Genomic DNA, 23,341 nt, shown 5'->3' with positions numbered 1-23,341 from the left:
ACATCTCGAAACTTACATTTGAGGAATGCTTTCAAGAGATTTTTAAAAAAAAAAAAAAAAAAAGCTGTCACATGGCTAGTCTCCATCTTTACCTCCTTTTCGTACCTTATTAGGCTCATGGTCCGTAGCCTAAAACTTTTGATGCTGAGAGTTTTTGATGCCTCTGACTTGTGGAAGCAAAATAAATTGCCCATTCATGCACCACAGGGAGAATTCCTTTGCTCTCACCTAAAACCTAAACACACCTTTTCAGCGGGGAGCCAATCATTTCGTTCGTCCCCCCCCCCCATTAAAGTCGGATATCAGTTTTTCACAGAAAAAAAAAAAAAAAAATTACATGGCCACATCAGCCTTTCACTAAAGGAATGTCATCTGACGTCATGTATTTGGGATCGGATTTCTCCCTCTCCTCTTTTTCTCTCTCCCCCTGAAAAGTGTGTGTGTGTGTGTGTGTGTGTGTGTGTGTTAGGTTATTTTTCCCCTAGCCTATATTCTCCAACGTGCCCACTGGATCCAGAGCCCACAGCAGCAGGGGGACATACCCCCCCCCCACCCCCCCACCTCCACCACTGATCATGACAGCATGACAATTACCAACTCACTCCTGTTATTATATGTAGGCTATGTATTTAAAAATCCGCACCTCAAGTCATCTTTATGCATCTTAAATTTTCCGACCTACAGCTGCCACATGTGTGCTCTCCTCTCCCACTGATGACTTTCAGTGCTCCTTGTGTGCAGGCATACGTGGAAGTGCTAATAATAATCGATCGTCTCAAGCAGCAGGAGACCAATGTTTGATTTCCACGTCTGCATCAGAGAGGCTGAGAGAGAGAGATTTGTCTTCCCTGCACAAACAGACAGACACGTAGTCGTTTCTGAGAGGGAGAGGGAGAAGAGGGAGAGGGAGAGACTGGCTGGAAGGAATGCTAGGATATGCTGGAGTTGGGATTTTTTTTTTCCTCCTTCTCCAAAGCCTTTTTTCCTGCATTCTGCAACCGCACACAAACTCCATGGAAAGTGGCTCCAACGCAGCCTCTTTAACATCTCCAAACTCTTATCCAACGCATTACAACCCCCCTATAGAGCCAATTCAATGATTTCGCAACCCCCCTCTCTGTCAAATCTGACTGCCTCAGCATCTTCCATTCCAACTTATTTTCCAGCTATAAAAAAAAAGTCTCCATTTCCTGATTTTTGCGCAGCCACAACAAAAACCCGAGCATTGCCTGAGTGCACATAACGGCGCAACAACTGCGATGTGTTTCACAAATAAAGCCAAAGAGTGGAGGATTTGTCCTGTTGCGCACTCACTCCATCTCAAGTCCTCGGAGACAAAAACACATTCTTTCGTGAAAGCGGAGAAATCGGGACCACAAAGCGCAAAGACTCCCAAATACGCACGACACACTCACTCGAGAACTAACACGATCATCCCCGCTGCTTGGCTTTTACATTGTTTCAGGATAAACTGGATTCTTTTTGTTAATGGCCACAAAAGTTTCGCTCCACAGCAGCAGCAGCAGCAGCAGAGGAGCAGTTTTCCTTTTTCCTTTGCGCTGGCCAAGTGGCCCAGACTGCCGGCGTCAGCGCTCAGCTCTCCAAACTCACACACACTCACAGACACGCACTTCGAAAAACTTTTTCAACATCGACTCCATCGGCCTCCGCTCCCCGTTCATCGCGGGGTTGTTTTCGGTACCGTGAAAGAAGTGTAACAAAAAGAGAAGACTCACCTCGCTGCAATAAAATAATCTTCAAACAGACGGGGCTGCGTGTTTTTTTATTCCCAGGGTCGGGTCTTGCCTGTCTGCTGGCGCGGCGCGACGCGTACTGGGAGACTCCGCCATGTCAATCAAAACGCGACGCACATGTAGGTCAGAGCCCGCCTCCTTTTTACCGTAATACACTGCGCACCGGGAAAAGCCAAAACAGAGCAGAGCTGCTGCTTCACCTTTGTGACAGAGGCAATCAGCGGGCTTGTCCTGTCAGGAGGAGACGGTGTGTCACAGGGAATAAAAAAATAAGTCACCCTCGGTCAGTCCTCAACTATTTATGAAACAGTTTTTATATTATTATCATTATTATTAATTATCAGAAACATTTCCTGTGCTTCCACTTTACCAATATTACATTATATCATAGGTTAATACTCACTGTAAGATATCATCAATATAAATATAAGCATTGTTGTATGCACTGTATATACTGCACTGTCATATTTACCCACCTCTTGTAGCCTCTATAAAGCAACCATGAATCATCCCATATACATGCCTGCAAATAGTGCTGGCTCCAAGTTGCACTACTGTATCATTGTTTACATGAAACTGATTGTTGTTTTATATTGTTATTGTTCTATATTAAATTGATAAATCTAAGGTCATCATAAAGAATGTGGTGATGGAGACATGTGTTTGGATTGGCTGCAGGAAACTCAAGCAAGTCCAGTTGCCTATGATATAGCACTTGTGATTCGTCACCAACAGACTGGCTGCTACCTTGCCCAGATGTCTCTTGTAAGAGATATTTTTAACCTCAATGGGACTTCCTGTTTACGTAAAAAATAATTTATATATATATATATATATATATATATATTGTGATATGAGAACACATATCTTAAATTTTTTTGATATAGTAATATTGGAAGTGTTGTCTTTTCCTGGTTTGCATTACAGCAAATTATTGTGATTTTCCGGACTTAACAGAGTCTTCTAACTGTTGTATTATTTCCCTTTACCCACTATATATGTATACATATATATATGTATACATAGATACACCACCTCTACACTCTGGACAGAGACCTCAGATGTTGTACCTGGAATCTGCTGGAGCCACTTTCCAGTTTGGAGGTCACAGCCCCCAGTGCTCCAATATATATAACACAATGTCCGGCTGGCAGGGATGGGCAGTATTTCTATGACTTGTATTTAAAATACATATTTCAATTACATTTGAGTATTTTGTAATTTGTATTTGATAAGGCCGATAAACTAACAATATTTTTTACTTTTTTTTTTTTAATATATTTTTATCTATATGTTTTTTTTTAAACTTGGGCCATTCGATGTGCCCTTCAATGACCTAGTGGTCTGTTTTACTGGACTGTGCATAACATAGGAAATTGTATGTTGTTGTGGTTGATGCTTGGGCTAAGTATGCTACAAATTAAATGCCTCACGTCTGCGACCAAATTTGCTACTATCACGCCATTTATGGATGAATCATGGTAGTTCTTTCTGGCATAGTTACTTGTGGTCTCTAATTGCAGCATGTCAATTTTGAGCATTTTGGGTCAAGGCCTTTTTGAGTTATTCACAAAAAGATATGAATCGTTAAGTATAGCGCCACCTATGGACAAATTGTGGGCATTCTTTCTGTTATAGTTACTCATGGTTTCTAGTTGCAGTATGCAAATTTTGAGCCTTTTTGGTCAAGGACTCGTTATTCACGAAAAGCTTTGTGGACCGACCGACCAACAGAGTGACCTACAGAGCTGCGGGTCGCTGCTAAAAAGCAAAAGAAAAAAGTATTGTCTGTATTTGAAAATACAAAATACATGTATTTTATTTTGATACATTTATTTGAAGGGTATTTTATATTTTGTATCAAAATACATTTTGATGTATTTTTGCCCATCTCTGCTGGTTGGGTAGCCATCATCTGTTTGTCAGTCTGGATCTAGAAGTCCCACAGGATCTTAGCGCGGTCATTCTCAACCAACTTAGGAGGTGTCTTCCGCTCTGACCTTGGGACTTAAAGCCCATACTCAGTGCAGATGTTCCTGTACACTATGCCGGCTGCTTGGTTATGGCGTTCCATGTACACCTTGTCCTGGTGAGGTAGACCCCTGCTTTTGTATATAGTAGTTAAATTATAATGATTAGAATTTAGCCATCAGAATAAAACCTTAATAATTATTATATGAGAAATGTTCTGTAACCATGTCATTTGATGGCCTCTTATCAGGTATGTTATGAGGATGCAAAGAAACATCCATTTGACACCTCAACCATCACTTTCAGCCTTGACCAATTGCTGTTATGTTACTGTGTCCTAAACACATTCTCTCCTGAAGGGTTATGTCAGCCCCAAAAAGGTGGTTGAACCCTTCTGCAAACAACAGCAGCTGAATCCAGTTTACGCTGGTTTCCGTTTGTCTTTTATGACCCAGAACATCTTCGTACCAGAACCTACATCAGCAAATGACCTGCAGTGACCTGTGTCGCCCTGCTCCCACTGATCTCTCACGTTTTATCACGACCACAGGAAAAAAATCAATAAATGTCACTGCTGCAGAAGAAGAACTTTATTATGATAAACAATAGTTTCCTACAGACAGACTTTAAGAGGTTTGAGGGTACGTGGGTGCGATCTGTGTCCAGGTGTCTCCAAAACAACTTAAACAACAGGACAAAGTCCCTCTGGTGGCTGCACTGAAGCCTGGCATTACTCAGCTGACAGGTCCAAGGGTTACAGGTCCAAGGCACTGGTGCTTAAGACAGACCAACATGTACTGTACAGGGTAAACTATACCCTGACCTGTAACTGTACAGTATGGAGCTTCCTTTCACTGAATGCATTACAACACAGCCACATGTACACACAGAGCAGCTTTATCTTTGCAGATGATTCTTTGAGCATGTCGGTGCCTGAAATTAGACATTAACATCATCAAGTACATGTCAGGATCAGAGCATTGAACCTGCCAAGTGTCTCGGTGCCAAACGCATCATTTAAATAGTTTCATCATAAACCCACATATTGGCTTTTGATGAAAGCACCAGCTACTATTAATAAATGATTTCCAGGGAATTTTAAAACTTAAATTGGTGTAAAATTACCGAACAGATCATTTAGAGATGGTCAGTATCAAGGATATTTGAAGATTTTGACTGAGAAGTGAATTTAATTTAGCAGAAAACAGCAGCAAAATGAAACACTGCTCAATAACGCCCTCATTAGACTCACTGACAGCCAGTCCCAGAGGGGAATTTGCTCAAATTTGGATATCAGACTGAAACAGCTGAAGAGTTCTTCAGCAGACAAGACGTTGTTTTATTTCTACATTATCATAACTGCGAGCTACGTAAAAAAAAACAAGTGCTAACAACGCAAAAACAAGCTGTTATATTAACAACGGGGTTTCCATCTGTTATGTACGTGTTTGTCTCCAAACAGTAATCGGCCTCTTTCTTTCTGTATTTTCAAGCAAGCGGACTCAGCCAAATACACTCATTGCCCCTGAGTTCTAGATTTCTCTCTGCTGGCAAACACACACACACACACACACACACACACACACACACACACATTCCAGCAACTGCACTAAGAAAACAGCCACTGGTGTAATTCTAAGCCAGCAGAAAAAAATGGCCCTGGATCAGGACAGTGTGCCTGTAAGGAATTAAATTCACTTCACTTCTATTCAATAAACACTAATCATCCTCAAGGGGCAATTGGTGTGGCAGGCAGAAAAACCCTTCTCACACACCAAAAGTGCAACGCAGGTTATAGACAGTGGGCACACACAGACTGTGGAGCCCCCTAACTGCAGAAACTGTGATACCACTTAAACTATCTGGGCTATTTCCAAATTCCATTAGTTCAAATTTGGGTGTATACTGGGATTATATTTTCTGCTAATTTATTGGAGCATCACAAATAAATTCAACTGTTTAAAAACATGTTTTTTTTTATCTTAAGGACAGTGAAGTAAAATGCACTGATTATTCTGCCTCTCTTTAAAAACTTTAAAGTCCCCATATTGTTCTGTAGAGGTTCTCTACTGGCTCTTCAGCTGAGTTTAGCTTAGTAAAATTGGGGGAAAACATACAGTGAAATAGCCTACAAACAGTTTAATTCCAGAGGATAACGCATTAAAGCATTTGACCTCATGTACATGGAAATATTCCAGGTTTCAAGAGGTAACGTACTGTGTTTGTCAGTAAGAATATAGTACAAGATTCTGAATCTTTTAAAGCAATATTTTATGAGAAGTAATTCATAATAATTCACATTATAAGTTAAAAAATCATTTAGAAGTATACTGACTTTCCCATGGTGTCATCTAGCATCATTCAAGGGCCCCCAGGCTTGAAAATTTAAAACAATATTGTGCTATGTGGCATCTTCAATGGTTTTATATAGCACTATTTGACAAAGGTGCTGTGTAGCATCTTTTAAAAATGGGTGCTGTATAGCATCAAAACAGGTTCCCCTATGACTACGAACCAAAAAATGCCCTTAGTTTCTGTTTAGCACCATTTTTGTTTATGCAATTTAGGAGCTAAATGCTATTATGTAATAGCATTTAGCTTCAGAGCTGAGTTGTTTAACCTGTCATCAGTGTAAAGTGTCCATCAATTCATCTGTCAAGTAGCTCCCTTTGATAAGAAATGGCATTACCAAAGCAATAATCCAATATTTTAATTCATTTTCCCAAACCACTTATCCTGTTGGGGGTCACAAGTTGGCTGGAGCCTATCCCAGCTGACATTGTGTGAGAGGCAGGGTACACCCTGGACAGGTCACCAGACTATCACAGGGCTGACACATAGAGACAGACAACCATTCACACTCACATTCACACCTACGGACAATTTAGAGTCACCAGTTAACCTGCATGCCTTTGGACTGTGGGAGGAAGCTGGAGTACCTGGAGAAAACCCACGCTGACACGGGGAGAACATGCAGATTCAACACAGAAGGGCTCCCCCACCCTGAACCAAGGAACCCTCTTGCTGTGAGGTGACAGTGCTAACCACTGCAACACAGTGCCGCCTGATCCAATACATAATCTTAAATAAATAATCCAAATGAAGGTACTATGTCACATTGATGAAAAAAGGCATAATGCAATCCTGTTAACCGATTTTCCCTCACTGGCTGTGTTCAACTGGATGTTTTAAAGGGATAGCTGCTGCAGACTGACTGCAAATCACAGGTACATTACATTTGTACATTATTATGTAGCAGATGTGTTGAAACCTTTACATTTATTTACATTTCAACAGAGCTGTGATTAACGCATGGTTAGATTTAGGCTCACTATGGTTAAGAAGACATCATGTTGGGTTTCGGTGGCACAGTCACGGCTGGGGGAAACGTTGATGTCATGGTAAAACAACCAACACTTTTCGTAGCACTATGCCGGCTGGAAATGCAGCAGGTATTTCCCTTTGGTGTCAAGCCATCCACCATTCCATCTCATGATAACAAAGTCAACTCACATATACGTCATTTTAGAAAAAACCAATATGATACATATGAAATGTGTAAGCCACATATTTGTGGTTTGGAGAAATGTACAATGCCAACATTCTCTACCAGCGACTGGGCTGGATAGATGCAAAGTAATGCCAGAACAAACTTCCAGCTTTCCATACTTTCAACTGATAAGATGTTGGTTTTGCTTTGATTAAATGTTTCCACTCATCATGGCCGTGTCATAACATTTAGTTTTTACAGTTCGTAGCTGTTCTATTGTTTACATTCATACTTACATGAAGTGTTGAGTCCAGTCGAATGTTGAAAAAGACTTTAAACACTCTTCAAATATTGCAAACACAAGCAAAAAAACAATTAATAAAGCTTTGCGTTACTTCATGCAGGACACAGAAGTCATATACCCAAGCTGTAACCAGTTGACAGCCAGCTGATTGGATCATTGCTTCTAATCAGTCACACACCAATCACAGCCCACTCTCACAACAAAGCAGTCCGTTTAAATATGGCCGCCTACTCACTGATACCTGCCACACTAATGCTACTTCAAACTGCTGCTGCTGCTGGCAAAGCTTTGCCTCCACCCCAGCCTCCACCTTTGTAACTCAGAGTTCTAACATGGCTTAAAGGTTAAAAGCGCATTTTATGTCTTGCTATGGGCCACTCTTGAACACCCTGGGGGGTTTTCTGCATCGCACACCCTGCATTGGTTAGACATTAGGTCCGTTTCCACTGAAGAAGTTCCTGGTACTATTTGGGGGGCAGGAACTTTACAGGAACACCCTCTCGCTCGGCCCTCTCAACCGCCGTGTCTCCACTGAGAGAGCGGAGTAGGAGGAAGGTTCCTGTAAAGTTATAGGGCTCTGGATGTGACGTAATCGTTGCGCGACCATTTTGACCGGGGCGACGCGGCAAAGAAACAAACAAAGAAGAAGAAGCAGAAGTACAAAGCAGAAGTAAGAAGAAGAAAGTAGACATAAGAAAGACGATTGTCAACATGGAAGGAGCTGAGGTGGTTGCTGGGTTTCTGGTGTGTCTCTTTGTTTACATGGCGGTGGAAGCTATGAACGAGAGTCTGCTGAGTTTTGTCGCTTTCTGTTGACGTCACATCCCGTCTTGAGTATATCCAATCAGCACCAAGTAATCCCCAAGCCCCACCCAGGAGTTTTTTGGGGCCGTTCTGAGTACCTACTCCGAGGCAGGGACTTGTTTAGCCTCTGTAAAAGTTCCGGAACTCTGTCCTCTGACCGGGGGTGGTTCCTGCAGTGGAGTCACGCACCAACGGCCCCGGCCCCGTAAAATTACCCCGAAGTTCCTGCAGTGGAAACGGGCCATGCCGTTTCCACTGAAGAAGTTCCTGGTACTATTTGGGGGGCAGGAACGTCCTCTCGCTCGGCCCTCTCGACCGCCGTGTCTCCACTGAGGGAGCGGAGTAGGAGGAAGGTTCCTGTAAAGTTACGGGCTCTGGATGTGATGTAATCGTTGCGCGACCATTTTGACCGGGGCGACGTAGCGGCATAGGGACACCGTTAGCTGTTAGCCGTTAGCGGTGTCTGTAATAACTCACTAAATTCACTAAATGGCCCATGAAAAAAATATTTCTTTCCAGCATGTCTTAGTTACAACATGATTGAACTAACTGGAGTAGTTTCATGTCGTATCCGACAACGGGAGGCAGATGACGTCCTGATGTTAGCTTTGCTGCCGCTGTTAGCTGTCCCTGTCAGCTGATGCTTTCTAGACATCGTGATTTCCCAAAACTGAATAAATACTACACATAGCAACACAAAACTGCTTTGCTAGCTCAATCATGTTGTAACTAAGATATCCGCTGGAAAAAAGTATTTTTTCCACGGACCGTTTGAGTTTGTTTACATGACGGCGGAAGCTATATGAACGAGCTAACTCTCGTCTGCTGAGTTTTAAAAATGCCGGCTATTTTGTTGCTTTCTGTTGACGTCACATCCCGCCTTGAGTATATCCAATCAGCACCAAGTAACCCCCAAGCCCCAGCCAGGAGTTTTTCTGGGCCGTTCTGAGTACCTACTCCGAGGCAGGGACTTGTTTAGCCCCTGTAAAAGTTCCGGAACTCTGTCCTTCGGGGGTGGTTCCTGCGGTGGAGACACGCACCAACGGCCCCAGCCCCGTAAAATTACCCCGAAGTTCCTGCAGTGGAAACGGGCCTATTGCTGCTTGTCTGATTCAGGGAGCATCTTAAGAGTGGAACCATCAGTGCCAAGTCTAGCTGTATTTCCATTTCTTGCAACACGTTAAATCTATGATGGGAGTGTTCCTGACTGAAATGATCTTAACTCCGTTCTTGTCCATTTTAGGGCCAGAATGCTTGTATTATAAACTAAGGGGTGAATATTTATATGTAGACGAAGTGTTACCATGGGAATCTGTGACAGAAAATATTCAGAAATACCTCGTATTTTTGATGTTGTTGCATTTATTCTATGATTTTGGCCTCATGCCTTCACAGATTAGAAGAAGTAGCAAGGACAGGGACTACCTTGTTTATAGCTACTTTTAGCAATTAATCTTTACAATCAAATCAAATCAAATCAAAATAAAGCTGTGTGCAAGCCATCAAGAAGATCGACAAAGTGGTATGCACGACATAATATTTACAGTTGATGAAACAATCTCGTCTTGTGGTCCATGTAGTATGGTAGCTGTCCTGGAGCTTTAAGTCACGTCACATGATCTTCATTTCCCCACTTATCATGGAAAATGGATGTTCAAATTTTCATTTTTTCCTGATCACATTAAAGACCTCTTGTCCCATGTAGTTCAAAGTTTGAATAATATTTGTAATATTTTATGCAGGTCACTAATGAGGCAAATCTGTGTTATTCCTCATTGATCTCTTCTATTAAATCTGTATTAATCACGAAGCTAAAGATGCAGATAAAGAGAAGCAGATGAGTTAGGGAAGGGCTTAGACATTTTTTAAACAAGTGAGAAAGGAATTGTTGTGCAACAGCGGCTGTAACTCAATATCAGGGAGATGTTCCCACGATTTCACACAGTGGAACACAGTGCTACATTTGGGAGTCGTGTACCGTCGCTGTGTGAAAACCTGTTGATTCGAGTAAATGTGTAAACAAAGCCAAAGCGGGGCAACCTTGAGTGACGTGCTGGACCTTTACAGACAGCCAGTCACATTAGATTAGATCTGTGGAGAAGAGTGGATGAGGAAAGACTGGAGGGAGCAGATCTTGGAACAGCGAGCGCAACTATTTCCCCTGTATGTCAGGGCCAGGCCTCCACAACCACCAGATGTTTACCACCAACCCAGCTGCTTTCTCTCTCTCCCCGTCTTTCTCCCCGTCTCTCCCTCTCAGATTTTTTCTCTCTGAGGCTCTTTAAAGCAAGCCCTCCCTGTAATCATGCACACTCAGTTCACCAGAGGTCTTTGAAGTAAGTGGAATGTGTCCAGCCATATGATAGTACGTACTGTATATTCTTATAGCACAGAGAAAGCACAGCGGAGAAAGAGATTGTTGGATTGCAGCCAGGTCTTCGGTGTGGTTTTCTAGATGTTAATTATTGCCTTCGCTCAGCTCTTACATGCGTGTGTGTGTGTGTGTGGGTGTGTGTGTGTGTGTGTGTGTGTGTGTGTGTTTATGCATGCATTTATGCGTGTATGTTGTGTCTACATGAGTGTGCATATGTTGGATGAAATGCAAGCCCGAGACACCAGGTGACAGATGATAATGGGCGTCTGGCTGCAGAGAGGATGAAACATGATGGTGTGTGTGTGTGTGTGTGTTTGTGTGTGTGAGGTACTTCCTCCGCTAGATGTGAGGATGGAATTTGGCTCATCATGAGTTCAAAGGAGTCAACCCAAAGCTCTCTGCACACCAACAAGAGCAGGCATGCCTCTCTTCTCTCTCCATGTGTGTGTGTGTGTGTGTGTGTGTGTGTGTGTCTTTGTCTCTTTGTTAATCTCTCTCTACCTCTCACCCCCTTATTCTCTCTCTTTTCTTTTTTAGAGTTCTGCAATGCAGCTGGCTGGACCATCGAACACTCGCTTCAGTTATTTCTTTGGTGTGTGTGTGTTTGTATGTGCATGCCCTGAATGGTGCATGTCACTGGGAGAGATGTGTGTGTACATGTGTCTGGAAAAAGACAGGGAAAGAAGGTGGATGTGATTTTGGAGGCGAGCAGCACTAAAGTTTCATTATCTCCTTTACTCAGCTTTACATGATGTTACACCACATCATTTTGTATTACTATTTAAATGACAAATGTTTATGTTTATTTTATTTAGAAAGGGACATTGCACTTTAATTAACATGATCACTTAAGTCACCTAAATGTGCCAGATTTAGCCATGCAGGCTAATTTTAATCTGCAGTCCCTGGCAGGTTGATGGCATATGTCCATCTATCTATCCATTTTCATCCGCTCATCTGGGGCAGGGTCATGGGGGCAGCAGGCCAAGCAAAGCACCCCAAATGCCCCTCTCCCCAGCAATGCTTTCTAGCTCCTCCTGGGGGAACCTAAGGCGTTCCCAAGCCAGATGTAATCCCTCCAGTGTGTTCTGGGTCTGCCCCAAGGCCTCCTACCAGTGGGACGTGCCTGGCGCCAAGGAGGCATGCTGATCAGATGCCCGAACCACCTCAATTGACCCCTTTCGATGTGAAGGAGCAGCAGCTCTCCTCCAAGCTCCCTCCTGATGTTCGAGCTCCTTACCCTATCTCTAAGGCTGAGGTGAGGGTTGGGACGTAGATGGACCAGTAAATTGAAAGCTTTGCCGTCCGGCTCAGCTCTCTCTTCACCACGACGGTTCGGCGCAGTGCCCACATCAGTACAGAACCCGCACCAAGCTGCCGATCCATCTCATGCTCCATTCTACCCTCACTCATTAACAGGACCCCGAGATACTTGAACTCCCTCGCTTGAGACAGTAACTCTCCTCAACCCAGAGGGGGCAATCCACCAGTTTCCGGGCAGAGAACCATGGCCTCAGATTTGAAGGTCCTCCGAGAATCACCACCTTAACATGGTGGAGGGGTTTGCGTGTCCCTGTGAACCTGGGAGCTGTGTTGTCCAGGGCTAATAGTCTCCCAAGACAAAGTGGTCCCAGGGAAGGGGCCAGACCACGAGCAATTCAAGAAGACCTTGATGAAACGAACAGTTTGGACCTTGAGCACCTCGCCGGTATGGGGTATGGGTACCGGAAGAACCCCACCCTCTAAAGCAGCAGAGTGTACTCTGGGCATTTCAAGACATATCATCACAATGTTTCATTTACTAAACCTAACCTTTGTAACTTTGCATTAAGTATTGTGATGGGCAAGGCCACACAAAGTAAAAGCCAGAAGTGTTACCATGCTGGTGGGAGGTCTCTTCCTGGCGAAGCAAGAGGCGTGTCCAAGAGCAGAGAGCTGCTAAATCCTGTGGCCAGCTCATCAGGCAAAACCATCTACTTCCATGTCAGAGGGGGGATTTCGGTTTAGTTAATTTTTTTCTTGGTATAAGTTATACTTAAACGTCCATTTAGTTTTTTCCCTTTTTGTGTTCGATGGTTTGGCCAAGCTGCTTTATATGTTCCCTCATGGTTCATTTTGTTAGGTCAGTTTGCTCATTTAACACCTTGTTTTATTGCCGTTATTTTGAGTATAGTTCTATTTTGTTGACCTCTTTTATAGGCCTAGTAATGAAGTTCTTGGTTTGTATTGTTTTTGCATCTTTTGGGTAAATAAAAACCCTATTTTTTCCAGCTAACTCCTGTTTTCCTCATTGCCTTTCTGCTTGGTCCCTCACAGTATGTAACATCATTCATAGGCACTAATTTGTTAGATATCATACTCTGTTTTACGTGCATTTTCATAAGATATCATATAAATATATGGTGGATAAAAGACCCAAGTATACTGAGATGAAGCAGAAACAAAGAGAATGCAACAATTTTCACCACTGTTTCATTTCAAATATATGTCAATAGAATAAATGATCAAAAAATGCTATTACAACCATCTACATCCAAGCTAGCAGTGATGCTGCAAGCTCAACGCTAACATCATAAGGCTAACATGCTCACAATGAAAATGCTAATATGCTGATGTTTAGAGGGCAATGTTTACCATACTCAGCATCTTTGTACAGGTCCATGTCATTGGTCCGACAGCCCATTGGTCCGACATCCCATTAGTCCGACGGTCCGCGGTGCTGAATGGCTCCCGGCGGGCGTATTTCTGCCTTGATGGTGCGCCGCGACCGGCTCTGGGTCAGCTGGGAAAGGCTTGAGGCGAAGCAGGCTCACAGCTTATGTGTTTGTCACTTTCTTTTTCATTTTAACCCACACCATGATCTTTTCCTGACCCTAACCAAGTGGTTTTTGTGCCTAAATCTAACCAGACCTTAACCACAGGGCATCATGATGATTTCGGAACGGACTTCGGAACAATGGGTTTAATATGGTCGGAACAATGGGTTTAATATGGTCGGACCAATGGGCTGTAGGACCAATGGGCAGTTCCCCTTTGTTTAGCATGTTAGCATGCTAACATTTGCTCGTTTCTTTTAATATTTAAGCCTATTGGCCTGCATGTTGGCATTGTACCTTTCTGCAAAACATGGATATGTTACATTTGTACATTTCATATGTCATATATTAAAGTTTCTAAAGTGACATCGTATATAAACTGACTTTGTCATCGGGAATTGGATGGGACGGTGGATAGCATCGGCAGCATTTCCAGCCATGACTGTGGCAGCCAAATTGGGTGTATTTTAGCTAGACCTAGTTGCATTTTCAGCTGTGATTGTGGCACCAAAACTGGGTAGTTTAAGCCAAAAAATGTTTTCCGAACCATAACCATTGTGCCTGAACATAACTACCCTTGAACCACAGTGCTGTTAAAAGGTAAAAAAAAAAAAAGCTTTGACAGTTGCACTACATAATGACGCATAAATGTTAGATATCTGTGGTTTGCAGAAACACACAATACCAACGTTTATTCTGGTGAGCGGGTCGGATATTTGGCATCTTATTTGGTGTATCTAGTATCTCTGGTATGTCTGGAACAAGCGGGAGACCTCATTCAAAATCTTTCCATCGCATCTCTCTGTCTCCCTTTGATAAGATGAATTGCTTCCAGTTGCTTCCTCTGCCCGCTCTTTTCAGGACTTTTCCAGGCAGCTTTATCCAAAGCTCATGTTCCTGGTATCACTGGTATGTCTGGAACAGGCACGACACTCCACCTGATTCAAGAGCCTTCAGTGCCCAAACACATCTCTCTGTTGCCTTCTTTATCTCTTTAATAAGATGAATTGGTTCCAGTTGCTTCCTCGCTCTTTTCAGGGTTTTTTTCCCCAGTCAGCTTTATCTAAAGCTCTGTTTTCTGGGGAGATCCTGTGTTTGTTCCAGCTCTGCCACTCATGTCATGTGTTCCTACTTACAGAACACCTTCCAGTCATGACATCACAGGGGTTGACATCACACAGACAGGGTCACACCACCATAGGGTGGTGGGTGTTGGCAATCATGGCAGTGGAATGTCCGTGACTCAAAGAGTTGGGACTGCGATCTGGTTAGCTAAACTGCTTTGTCCCTGACATTTGTGAAAAAACAAGCAGAGTGCCATTTCAAACAATGACCAGTCAACTCTGACCTTCGATGGGAGGCAAATTGCTCATGTACAAATCACAACATGTTGGCATGCCAACTATTACACCACTCCCAGGACAATTCTTGTATTCAGAACAATAAACCCCCAACAGAAAGTCCTGCCTACATTCATCCTTGGTTTGACATGAATTACATCCACAAGAAAAGATGCAAGAGGAGTCCTACACAAACAAATTAATTTTATGTAGGAAGATGGTAAATCTACTCTGGTGGATAGAAGTGTGGGAACCAGAACATGTAATGGCTTCATCATCTAAGGCAGACGATTAAAATTTATCCATTCAAATTTCAAAAATATAGATCAGGGGTTCCCAACTGGTGGATCACGGTCCACAAGTGGGTCGCAGGTCCATTCTGAATGGACTACGAATGACTCTGAAATGTGTCAAGTTTGTAAAAAACACACTTCATTTTTAAGTACAGTGAATTTCTGGCACACAGCTTTTATTTTGAAGTGCTCTTTCCTGCTGTAGAGTGAGTGACTTAAAGGAGAAGTCCAGTATTTTGCACTTTGAGCCCCATTTCTGAGTTGTTTATGGTGAAATAGAGTGGTTAAAACCAAAATAGTGACAATTGCTCCTTTTTGGAGAATTTAGCTTTCCCCTGCTTGGCTTAACACTGCTGCCAGTGGTGTTTGTTGATGTTCTGACATAAAAATTGTAGCAAACTGCGGTTCCCATTATGATTTATTTGACATTTTGTGTAATCCATTAGTTTTCAATAGGAAGCCTCATTGCCTGTTGGTAGTAATCCGCCACTGGAAACAGAAAGAGGGTTGTTTACGACAAGGTTGTAGTGATTGTAGTCTTTTAGCTCAGCGAAAGTGCCGGCTCGACAGTGCTGTGTGCGCTCCTGGAGGAAGAACGAGAATGAACAAAAAAGTTTTGTAATAAGTTTAAACAACTGCACAATGGATTACTCGCTTGCAAACAACCTTCACAGTACGATGCATTTGAACACAACGCCAACCTTCTTCTGCTTCTTTTCTGTGTCCCATTACATTGCAATGGTTTCCTGCCGGTTGTCGACACCCACGTAAAGGAGCATTATCGCCATCAAGTGGGCTGAAGTGTATAACGCCTCAGGGTCAAACGAACAATCACGCGGAAGTTTACACGGAAGTTCTGAATAGCAAAAACATGGATGGAAACCACAGTTTGCTACGATTTTTATGTCAAAACATCAACGAACATGGCCACAGACAGCAGCATGTCAGCATGCAACCCCATTCTGTGGACGATAAATGCGGTGCAGTCTTCCCTTTGTGTCACAGTAACAAGGAAATACAGTGAGTGCTGGACGGAGCAGTGAGTGACAACAACCCCACCCACACTTAAGAGTACTGTTTGTGGTGGAAACTCTAGGGTCTAGGTACCATGTCTGAAAGGTTACTTTTGGTTCCAGTGGTACCATACTGATAGTGTCTGCTGGAAATGGCTTTATGGACTGCTACTTAACAGAAACAGCAAACTAGCTAGACAACATGGCCAAGTATGACGCTGAATGTATTAAACTGTGTGACCCTTGAAATAATGACTAAGCAGAAAGCTGGACCCTGGAGCTGAACCAGTTGGGAACCACTGCAGAGATGATCACAACCTTAAAGCTGGAGTGTGGAGCTTTTGTCTCCCCCCTCTGGCAGAAAGAGTAACTACACAAAAACGCTCTGGGCCTAATTCACAAAGAATGAACTGCGGCCGCTGATAGCACCTTGAATTGCACTTCACTTGCACCCGCAGTTTGCTCCGTCTTAACGTCCTATTCACAAAGGATATTGCGCTAATGATATACCAGCGCAAACATGCCCACAAAGTTTGGCAGCTGAATGCAGTTTGCCCCTGATTGCAATTAGCCACATGGCATGGCATGGTACGTGTTTGGCAAAGTACTGAATAGTGTATACCCTCATGTAGTGATGTCTGCTGGTGAGTCAGTCTAACAGTGTCAGATGGGTTGAGGCTGTGGATTTGACCAAGTTTGACCACTTTATCACTATTCCCTCTCACTTGTAGCTGTTTTTTCGTTATCTTTTGAATTTAATATGAATTATAGAACCGCTTTTGTTCACGTTTGTTTCCCCCGTTTCGTAAAATAAATTATTGAAAGTTGCTTTTGAAGTGCGTGACAGAAGTGCGTTTTGAGAACGACCGCAGACTGTCACCTGTTCAACGCATCAATATCTTCGGATGCCATTAAAGTAATAATGATTATAATAATAATGTCAAAATATTATTTACAAACTGATTTAACAGACGATCACTGCTGCCACGATCACTGGAAAGTCTGGGCGAGAGGCTTCCACAGAGGAGCGCCCAGTTTGCACCAGCTTTCTAAAGACGTTATTTACTTCACTCAAACTGCGTGTGGCTATTAGCACTGGTGTTAGTGAATTAGACGTTGTTTATCAGTGAGGCTCATTTGCATAGAAAGGGGCAATTTTTGCGCCAAATATATGCACCGAGACGCAATCTGTTTGGCAACGCAGTTAGTGGAGCATTTCACCCTCTGCGCTTGCTTTGTGAATTAGACGGTATCTGTTCGCTCCATTTTTACCGGTTTAGTGGCCGCAAAAGCCACGCAATCCTTTTGTGAATTAGGCCCTCTGTGTGCTTTTGAATTATGCCCACAAGTGAGTTTGCTGCATCTCACCAGTGCTGTCTTTAAGTCTTCCCATGCAAATAGTTTGACTTGAATTCAGAGTTTCTTTTTTATCTGAGCGCTTACTCCTAAAACTTTCTCTTAACACTTCTTAGGAACTTCCACTAAAGCTTCTTCCCTACTCCTAGCTGCTGCGTCACCATGGTCTCTATTCATTTCCTGCCTCCTTTTATGTGGCTGTTCGACATAAAATGCATCACTTCTGGTGCACCAGCACATGAAGGTCGCCACAGACACCAGACACAACCATATCAGTAATTTGCGAAATACAGAGCTTTCCCTGGCAGCAACAGGCTTAGTCATCATTGTGTGAAATTGTTTGGCAAGAGCTTGGCTGTAACGGATGTTCATTTAATCACAGACAATGATTGCTAATGACTTTGGTGGCTGTCTTGTCAGGAATTGGCCTGAGGACAAAGATGACAAAGACAGAAAGGATGAGAATGATGGCACTAGTAAAGACGTCAGCGGTGCCAGATGGTACCACTTGGTCCCTGCTGGGTGTGGACACACACCAGTATGATTACTGGTAGCAAGCAGAGTGTAAAAGGGATCCAATTGTAACTGCTTCAAGGTAGAAGTAATAGCAGAGACCCAGGCAACGGTGTTGTTATGACGAGAGCAAACACAAGCAGAGATATCACCACAAGCCGGACGGAGAGGGCGATAAAAGGTGCTAAGAGGTAGAGTAACTCATCAGCTGGTACCAGAGTGGGTCCACTCGGAAAGTTGCACAATTCAAATGTACCAGATGATATAGACATGATATCTAAGAGTAAAGCTCCAATGACTGAATGGTTCTCAGTCAGCTTGCCTGAGAATCTCCTGACTGTGTTCTGCCGTAAGAACAATCAACAATGTGCCACACTCACCAGACACTTCCTGTTTGAGTCCATGTTTGTCATGACAACAGTGACGCCAGCTGCAGTGATTCAGTGCAGAGCTGCTGACGTCATGTATGCAAGTCACAGTCCAAGCCATGTGGCTCTGAGAACCCTCAATGAGCTGAGCTGGCATCCAATCAATCCCTGCACTTGAGGAGAAAACAAACTCCTCAAAGACCTCAGTTACCTCTCTGTGTCTCAGCGTCAATATCAGAGTTTGAGGTTTCACTTAATGCTGATTAAAAATTAACATATTTTCAACAGATGTACAGAAATAGTAGAAATGCCAAAAAAAATATCCATTGTGTGAAAAGGTGAGAACCCCAGACAGGACACTCAGCAGTTCAAAAGGCTGTAAAGTACACTCTAATGAGCACCAGTGCTGACAAACACACGCGCTAACCACAGTGAGTGTACAAACGGAGGGAGTGATGACGAACATGAGTGTATGAGAGAGATGTTTGTGTGTCTGAGGGGATAGGAGGAAGGTGTGTGTGGGTAACTGTAAAGAATCAAGGAGGAGGAGTATTCTTGAAACATCTTTATTTAAACTTTTAAACTTCAGACAAAAGCAACAAATAACAGGGGACAGGGCAAAGAGAAGAAAGAAAAGAGAAGAAAAGTAAAGGAGAAAAGTTAAGTAAAGAAAAGCCAAGAAAAGAAAGAAAGAAGTGACTGACGGAAAGAAAACCATGCCAATACAATAGCCATCAGGATCTGAACACATAGTAAAAGTCTTCTCTCTACCTCTCAAAGTAGAGGTGTAATTTCAAAGTAAAAGTCTTGCATGGCTTCTCTCCTCGCCTGATGCTGCACGTGTGAGTACCAGGACACAAGCGGAGACGCCCCATTGCTCTCAACAGTTCTTCTTAAATACTGTCTGGATGAGCGGGTCTCCTTGGGAGTGTGTGAGAGTGTGTGTGACCACAGCGGTGAAGCATCAGAAGTCTCCACACCGAGATGCATCTCATACTTTTGTGATTGTCAGACCAGTCCTCCGGAGGATTCCTCCTCTTCTGCTGATCCACCGTGCATCAAACACACAAGCATACACACGTCTAACATAATTTACCCCCCTATCCCGAGCCACACAGTGGCACAGCAATACAAACCATCAAAATACATCAAAAATCTGAGCCGTTATATCTATAATGGCTTATCATTAGTTATTATTATAATAATAGAGTTTAATACACAGTCAGGCACATTTACAATGGCTATAGAGCAGAAAGGGGAAACTCAAGGTCCTTAAGGCCTTCCAGCATCCACTAGCTCTTTTTTTTCCCTTTCAATAGCAACTATAGTGTGTATGCGTGTATCTGTGTGTGTCTGTGTACAGTTAAGTGTCAGTAAAGGAGGTATATGCCAGTGAATTTGAAGCCATTGAAGACAAAAGCTGTCCCGTTCCTAATTAAAGAGTTATACAAGCGCGCACACACACACTGACCCCGGGAACACCTTCGCCATGGCAACAGCTACGACGTATACACATCACACGCTCCTAAAACACACCCCTCTATTAGTGATTTCTAAGCAAACACACGCTCCTAGCTACAACAGTAAGGGCAGTGTACACACATGCACCTGTCCCTGTGAGTGCAGCACAGTAAGTCATGGAGTTAAAGGGTCAGCTTGTTTTAATTAAAAGGCAAACTCCTATTTAGTGTATCTATCTGTGCAAATAGTTTGGATTGTATTTGCCAAGGTCCTAATATATCCGTCTCTGAGGTTTCAATTCAATTCAATACAAGGTAAAAGAAAGTATGTTGGAGCTTCAAGGTCCAGTGTGTAGGATTAAACGGAGAAATAGGACTCCTCATGTTGTCGTTACTTTGGAATGAGCCATTTATATCTAAATAGGGAGCAGGTCTTTGTCCAGGGAGTCCGCCATGTTGCAACACTCGAACTCTAGCCCAGAACAGACAAATCAAACACTGGCTCTAGATAGGGCCCTTCACGATTTTGCGTCGGGCACTGTAGTTAGCAGCCACTCCGCAACGAGCCGAACAGCATTGGAAAAACACAGATTTTTAACATGGCACTGCGTTATTCAATGTTTTAACTGATTTAAATCACCGTGTCTGTTTGTTCTGGGGAGGAAGAGACCTCTGCGGATAATTCGGCTCAAGGTAGAAACCTCCTGAACATCTGGATCTTGAGTTATCAGAGAAAAAAGGTGCAGGAGGTGGGCTAGCAGCTGTGCTCAGCAAGCTGAATGCTGACGCGGAAACACTAATTTGTGTGTTCAAACTGCTTTATACAGTGTTTTAACTGGTTTAAATCATCAAGTCTGTTTGTTCTGCAGAGGAAGAGACCTCTGCGGATAATTCGGCTCAAGCTAGAAACCTCCTGAACGTCTGGATCTTTCATTAGCAGAGAAAAAAGGTGAGCACATATTAACTTATCAGATGAGCTGAACAGTGTTGCAGAAACACTGGTTTGTGAGTTGAAACTGCTTTATTCAGTGTTTTTACTGGTTAAATCACCGCGTCCGTTTGTTCTGGGGAGGAAGAGACCTCTGCGGATAATTTGGCTCAAGCTAGAAACCTCCTGATTGTCTGGATCTTAAGTTATCAGAGAGAAAAAGTGCAGGAGGTGGACTAGTAGCCCTGCTGCAATGAGCTGAACTGTGTTGCAGAAACACTGATTTGTGAGTTGAAACTGCTTTATTCAGTGTTTTAAATGGTTTAAATTATCAGGTCTGTTTGTTTTGGAGAGGAAGAGACGTTTGTGGATAATTCAGCTCCCGATAAACCCCCCTGAATAAGGAACACTGAAGGAATCCTAACCTCAAGTTAACGCAAGGCACACGGGACAAGTTTCAGCTGATTGCAATGCTCAATCCTCACCACTAGATGTCACTAAATCATACACATAGTTCCTGTAAGCTTGGAAAAATTACGGTGACACATGTGCCCGTTACTGTAGTTAATGTCAGTGTTGTAAGAGCAAGAAATAAAATTCCAGAGATGGATTTCATAAAATGTCTGCAAACAGAACTAAACTATCTGCAGGATAGATACTACTAGAAGTGAGTTTATATATGTTTTTAGCAAATTTTGGGTGGACTGACCCTTTAAGAAGCATCGTAAGTGTTTTGTTTGGTACTGTATGTGTGTTACAGGGAAAATGGATAAAGATTTATAAACAAAATGGTGCATGATGATGAGATGTCTAAGCAGAAGAATGATAATTTTTGGCATAAATTTCAAAAACAGGTCAAAGTTTTCACCAGGTAGTACTGTACACAATCAACAAGGACGTGAGAAAACATACAGTAGGATGTGCTGGGTAACTGCATGAGACTGACAGGAACAACTCACAGTTCTTATGCGTTATCTATTGCGTTATTACAAATGTTACAGGTGGAAATGTGCGGCAACTCTACCAGAGAGTTTGATATGTTCGTCTAAATGCATCATTTAATGTGCATATGTCTCGCTGTGACCTCACTGAGAATTAACACAACGAAGTGGTAACTTTCAGTCTGTGTAGTCAGAGACTTTATTCCAAGGTTTAAAAGTGACTGCAAAGGGAGTCCAGAGGTGGAGCGCTGCTGATAATGCTGCGCTAATAATAGAGCAGCTCAGGCTGTGCAGTGAACTGAACTCCCTCTTGGAAAGGTTTTGCCAGCCTTTATGCATCATGCATGACAGTAATGACATGCAGTAGCACAGACTGGCCACAGAGGGGTGCTGTTACAGTCACCCGAACTGTTACATGATTCCTCCCTGAAGGGACTGGAGGTTTAAAGACTTCCTTTACAAGGAACACAGTGACAAGCTGCACAGGCAGCAGGTTTGTGACGGCAGTGTCTGTTAGTATGTATCATTATTGAGCAGATGACTGTGGGTTTTCAGTGGCAGTGCCTATCACTATAATTATCTGTTTCTGTCTCCCTGTCTCTCCAACTACGAGTCTATTTGTGTAACTGACAGTCTACCTGTCTGTCTACCTTCACATGATTGTCTTCTGGCAGGATTGTCTGTAGAGAATTCACAATTACATTATTTTACAGCGACATTTTTTTGTCTTGATTCCTTTTAGAGTTTATCTTACACTTCTCCCCCCCCAACGTCGGCTTTGTGGAGCGAAGAGCTGGAGGCAGTGAAATTGTTTTCTGTATGAATACAGATGCATTATTGCACCAGACACAGAACAGTACTGGTTTACGGTCACACACACACACAAAAAAAATAGATCAGTCCATTCTGAGGAGACCGCAGAGTCATCGAGAAACAGATGCCAAAACCGTTTTTCTCTGTCTTCACGTCCATGTGTTTGTTTTGATCCAAAAGGACTTTCTATCACTTTGTTCCTGTTTGTTTTCCAGAGAGAAAGACCCAGGAATTCCAGGGAAGGAGTTTATGCCGTCAGGTCTGATATGACCAGTTTTTCCATTTTATTCCCAATCTCTCCAGCGACTTGAAGCTCCTCTGATTCATAGTCATCATCAAAGGACCTGGGAACACAACACGCATAGTAGAAGGTTAAAATGTATCTTTTTCTTTACAAATGCCTGTGCAAATTCTTGTGAAATGGTTCAACAAAAACACATGATATTTTCATTAATGATTAGACACTGTGTGCAAACACTTCCCAAGAAGTATGACTCCCATCTATTGGATGGGGTGCTACATTTACAGGTCAACTTTGGAAAGTCAAAACTCCTATGCTGTCAAGCTGATTTACTCAAAACTTGAAACAATTTGCCTCAAGAACACGGAAATGCCACCCAACCAGATTTTCTTGCCATTTTGAATTTGATGAAAAACACATTTTTGACATCTTCTCCTAAAATGTGGATTTGATTTGTTCCAAAGTTTTTGTTGATCATTACTGGTCCAAGCTTATCAAAAGCTGTATAAATCTTACTAGACCTTTTTACATAGAGATTGCGTTATGGGGCTGCTATGAAGTC

At 42.8% G+C, this 23,341-nt stretch overlaps 2 protein-coding genes across 5 annotated transcripts in view; both read right to left on the bottom strand.

Moving 5' to 3' along the window:
• Window positions 1–1,861, bottom strand: part of fndc3ba (fibronectin type III domain containing 3Ba) — a 146,720-nt gene extending 144,859 nt beyond the window's left edge. Inside the window, exon 1 of the mRNA XM_033613234.2 lies at window positions 1,737–1,861. The gene's annotated coding sequence lies outside the window, so the exon portion shown is untranslated. The remainder of the gene's footprint in view (window positions 1–1,736) is intronic.
• A 17,087-nt stretch (window positions 1,862–18,948) lies between these two features.
• ppp2r3a (protein phosphatase 2, regulatory subunit B'', alpha) overlaps window positions 18,949–23,341 on the bottom strand; it is a 97,742-nt gene continuing 93,349 nt past the window's right edge. For all 4 annotated transcript variants that reach the window (XM_033612624.2, XM_033612627.2, XM_033612625.2 and 1 more), the window contains one exon: window positions 18,949–22,882. In XM_033612624.2, the coding sequence (XP_033468515.1) occupies window positions 22,786–22,882 (97 nt within the window). In that variant the 3' untranslated portion in view covers window positions 18,949–22,785. The remainder of the gene's footprint in view (window positions 22,883–23,341) is intronic.

The sequence above is a fragment of the Epinephelus lanceolatus genome, chromosome 15 (assembly GCF_041903045.1).
Source record: "Epinephelus lanceolatus isolate andai-2023 chromosome 15, ASM4190304v1, whole genome shotgun sequence".
NCBI classification, from domain to species: domain Eukaryota; kingdom Metazoa; phylum Chordata; class Actinopteri; order Perciformes; family Serranidae; genus Epinephelus; species Epinephelus lanceolatus.
The sequence above is the reverse complement of the archived record's forward strand: the minus strand, read 5'-3'. Positions and strand labels throughout refer to the sequence as shown.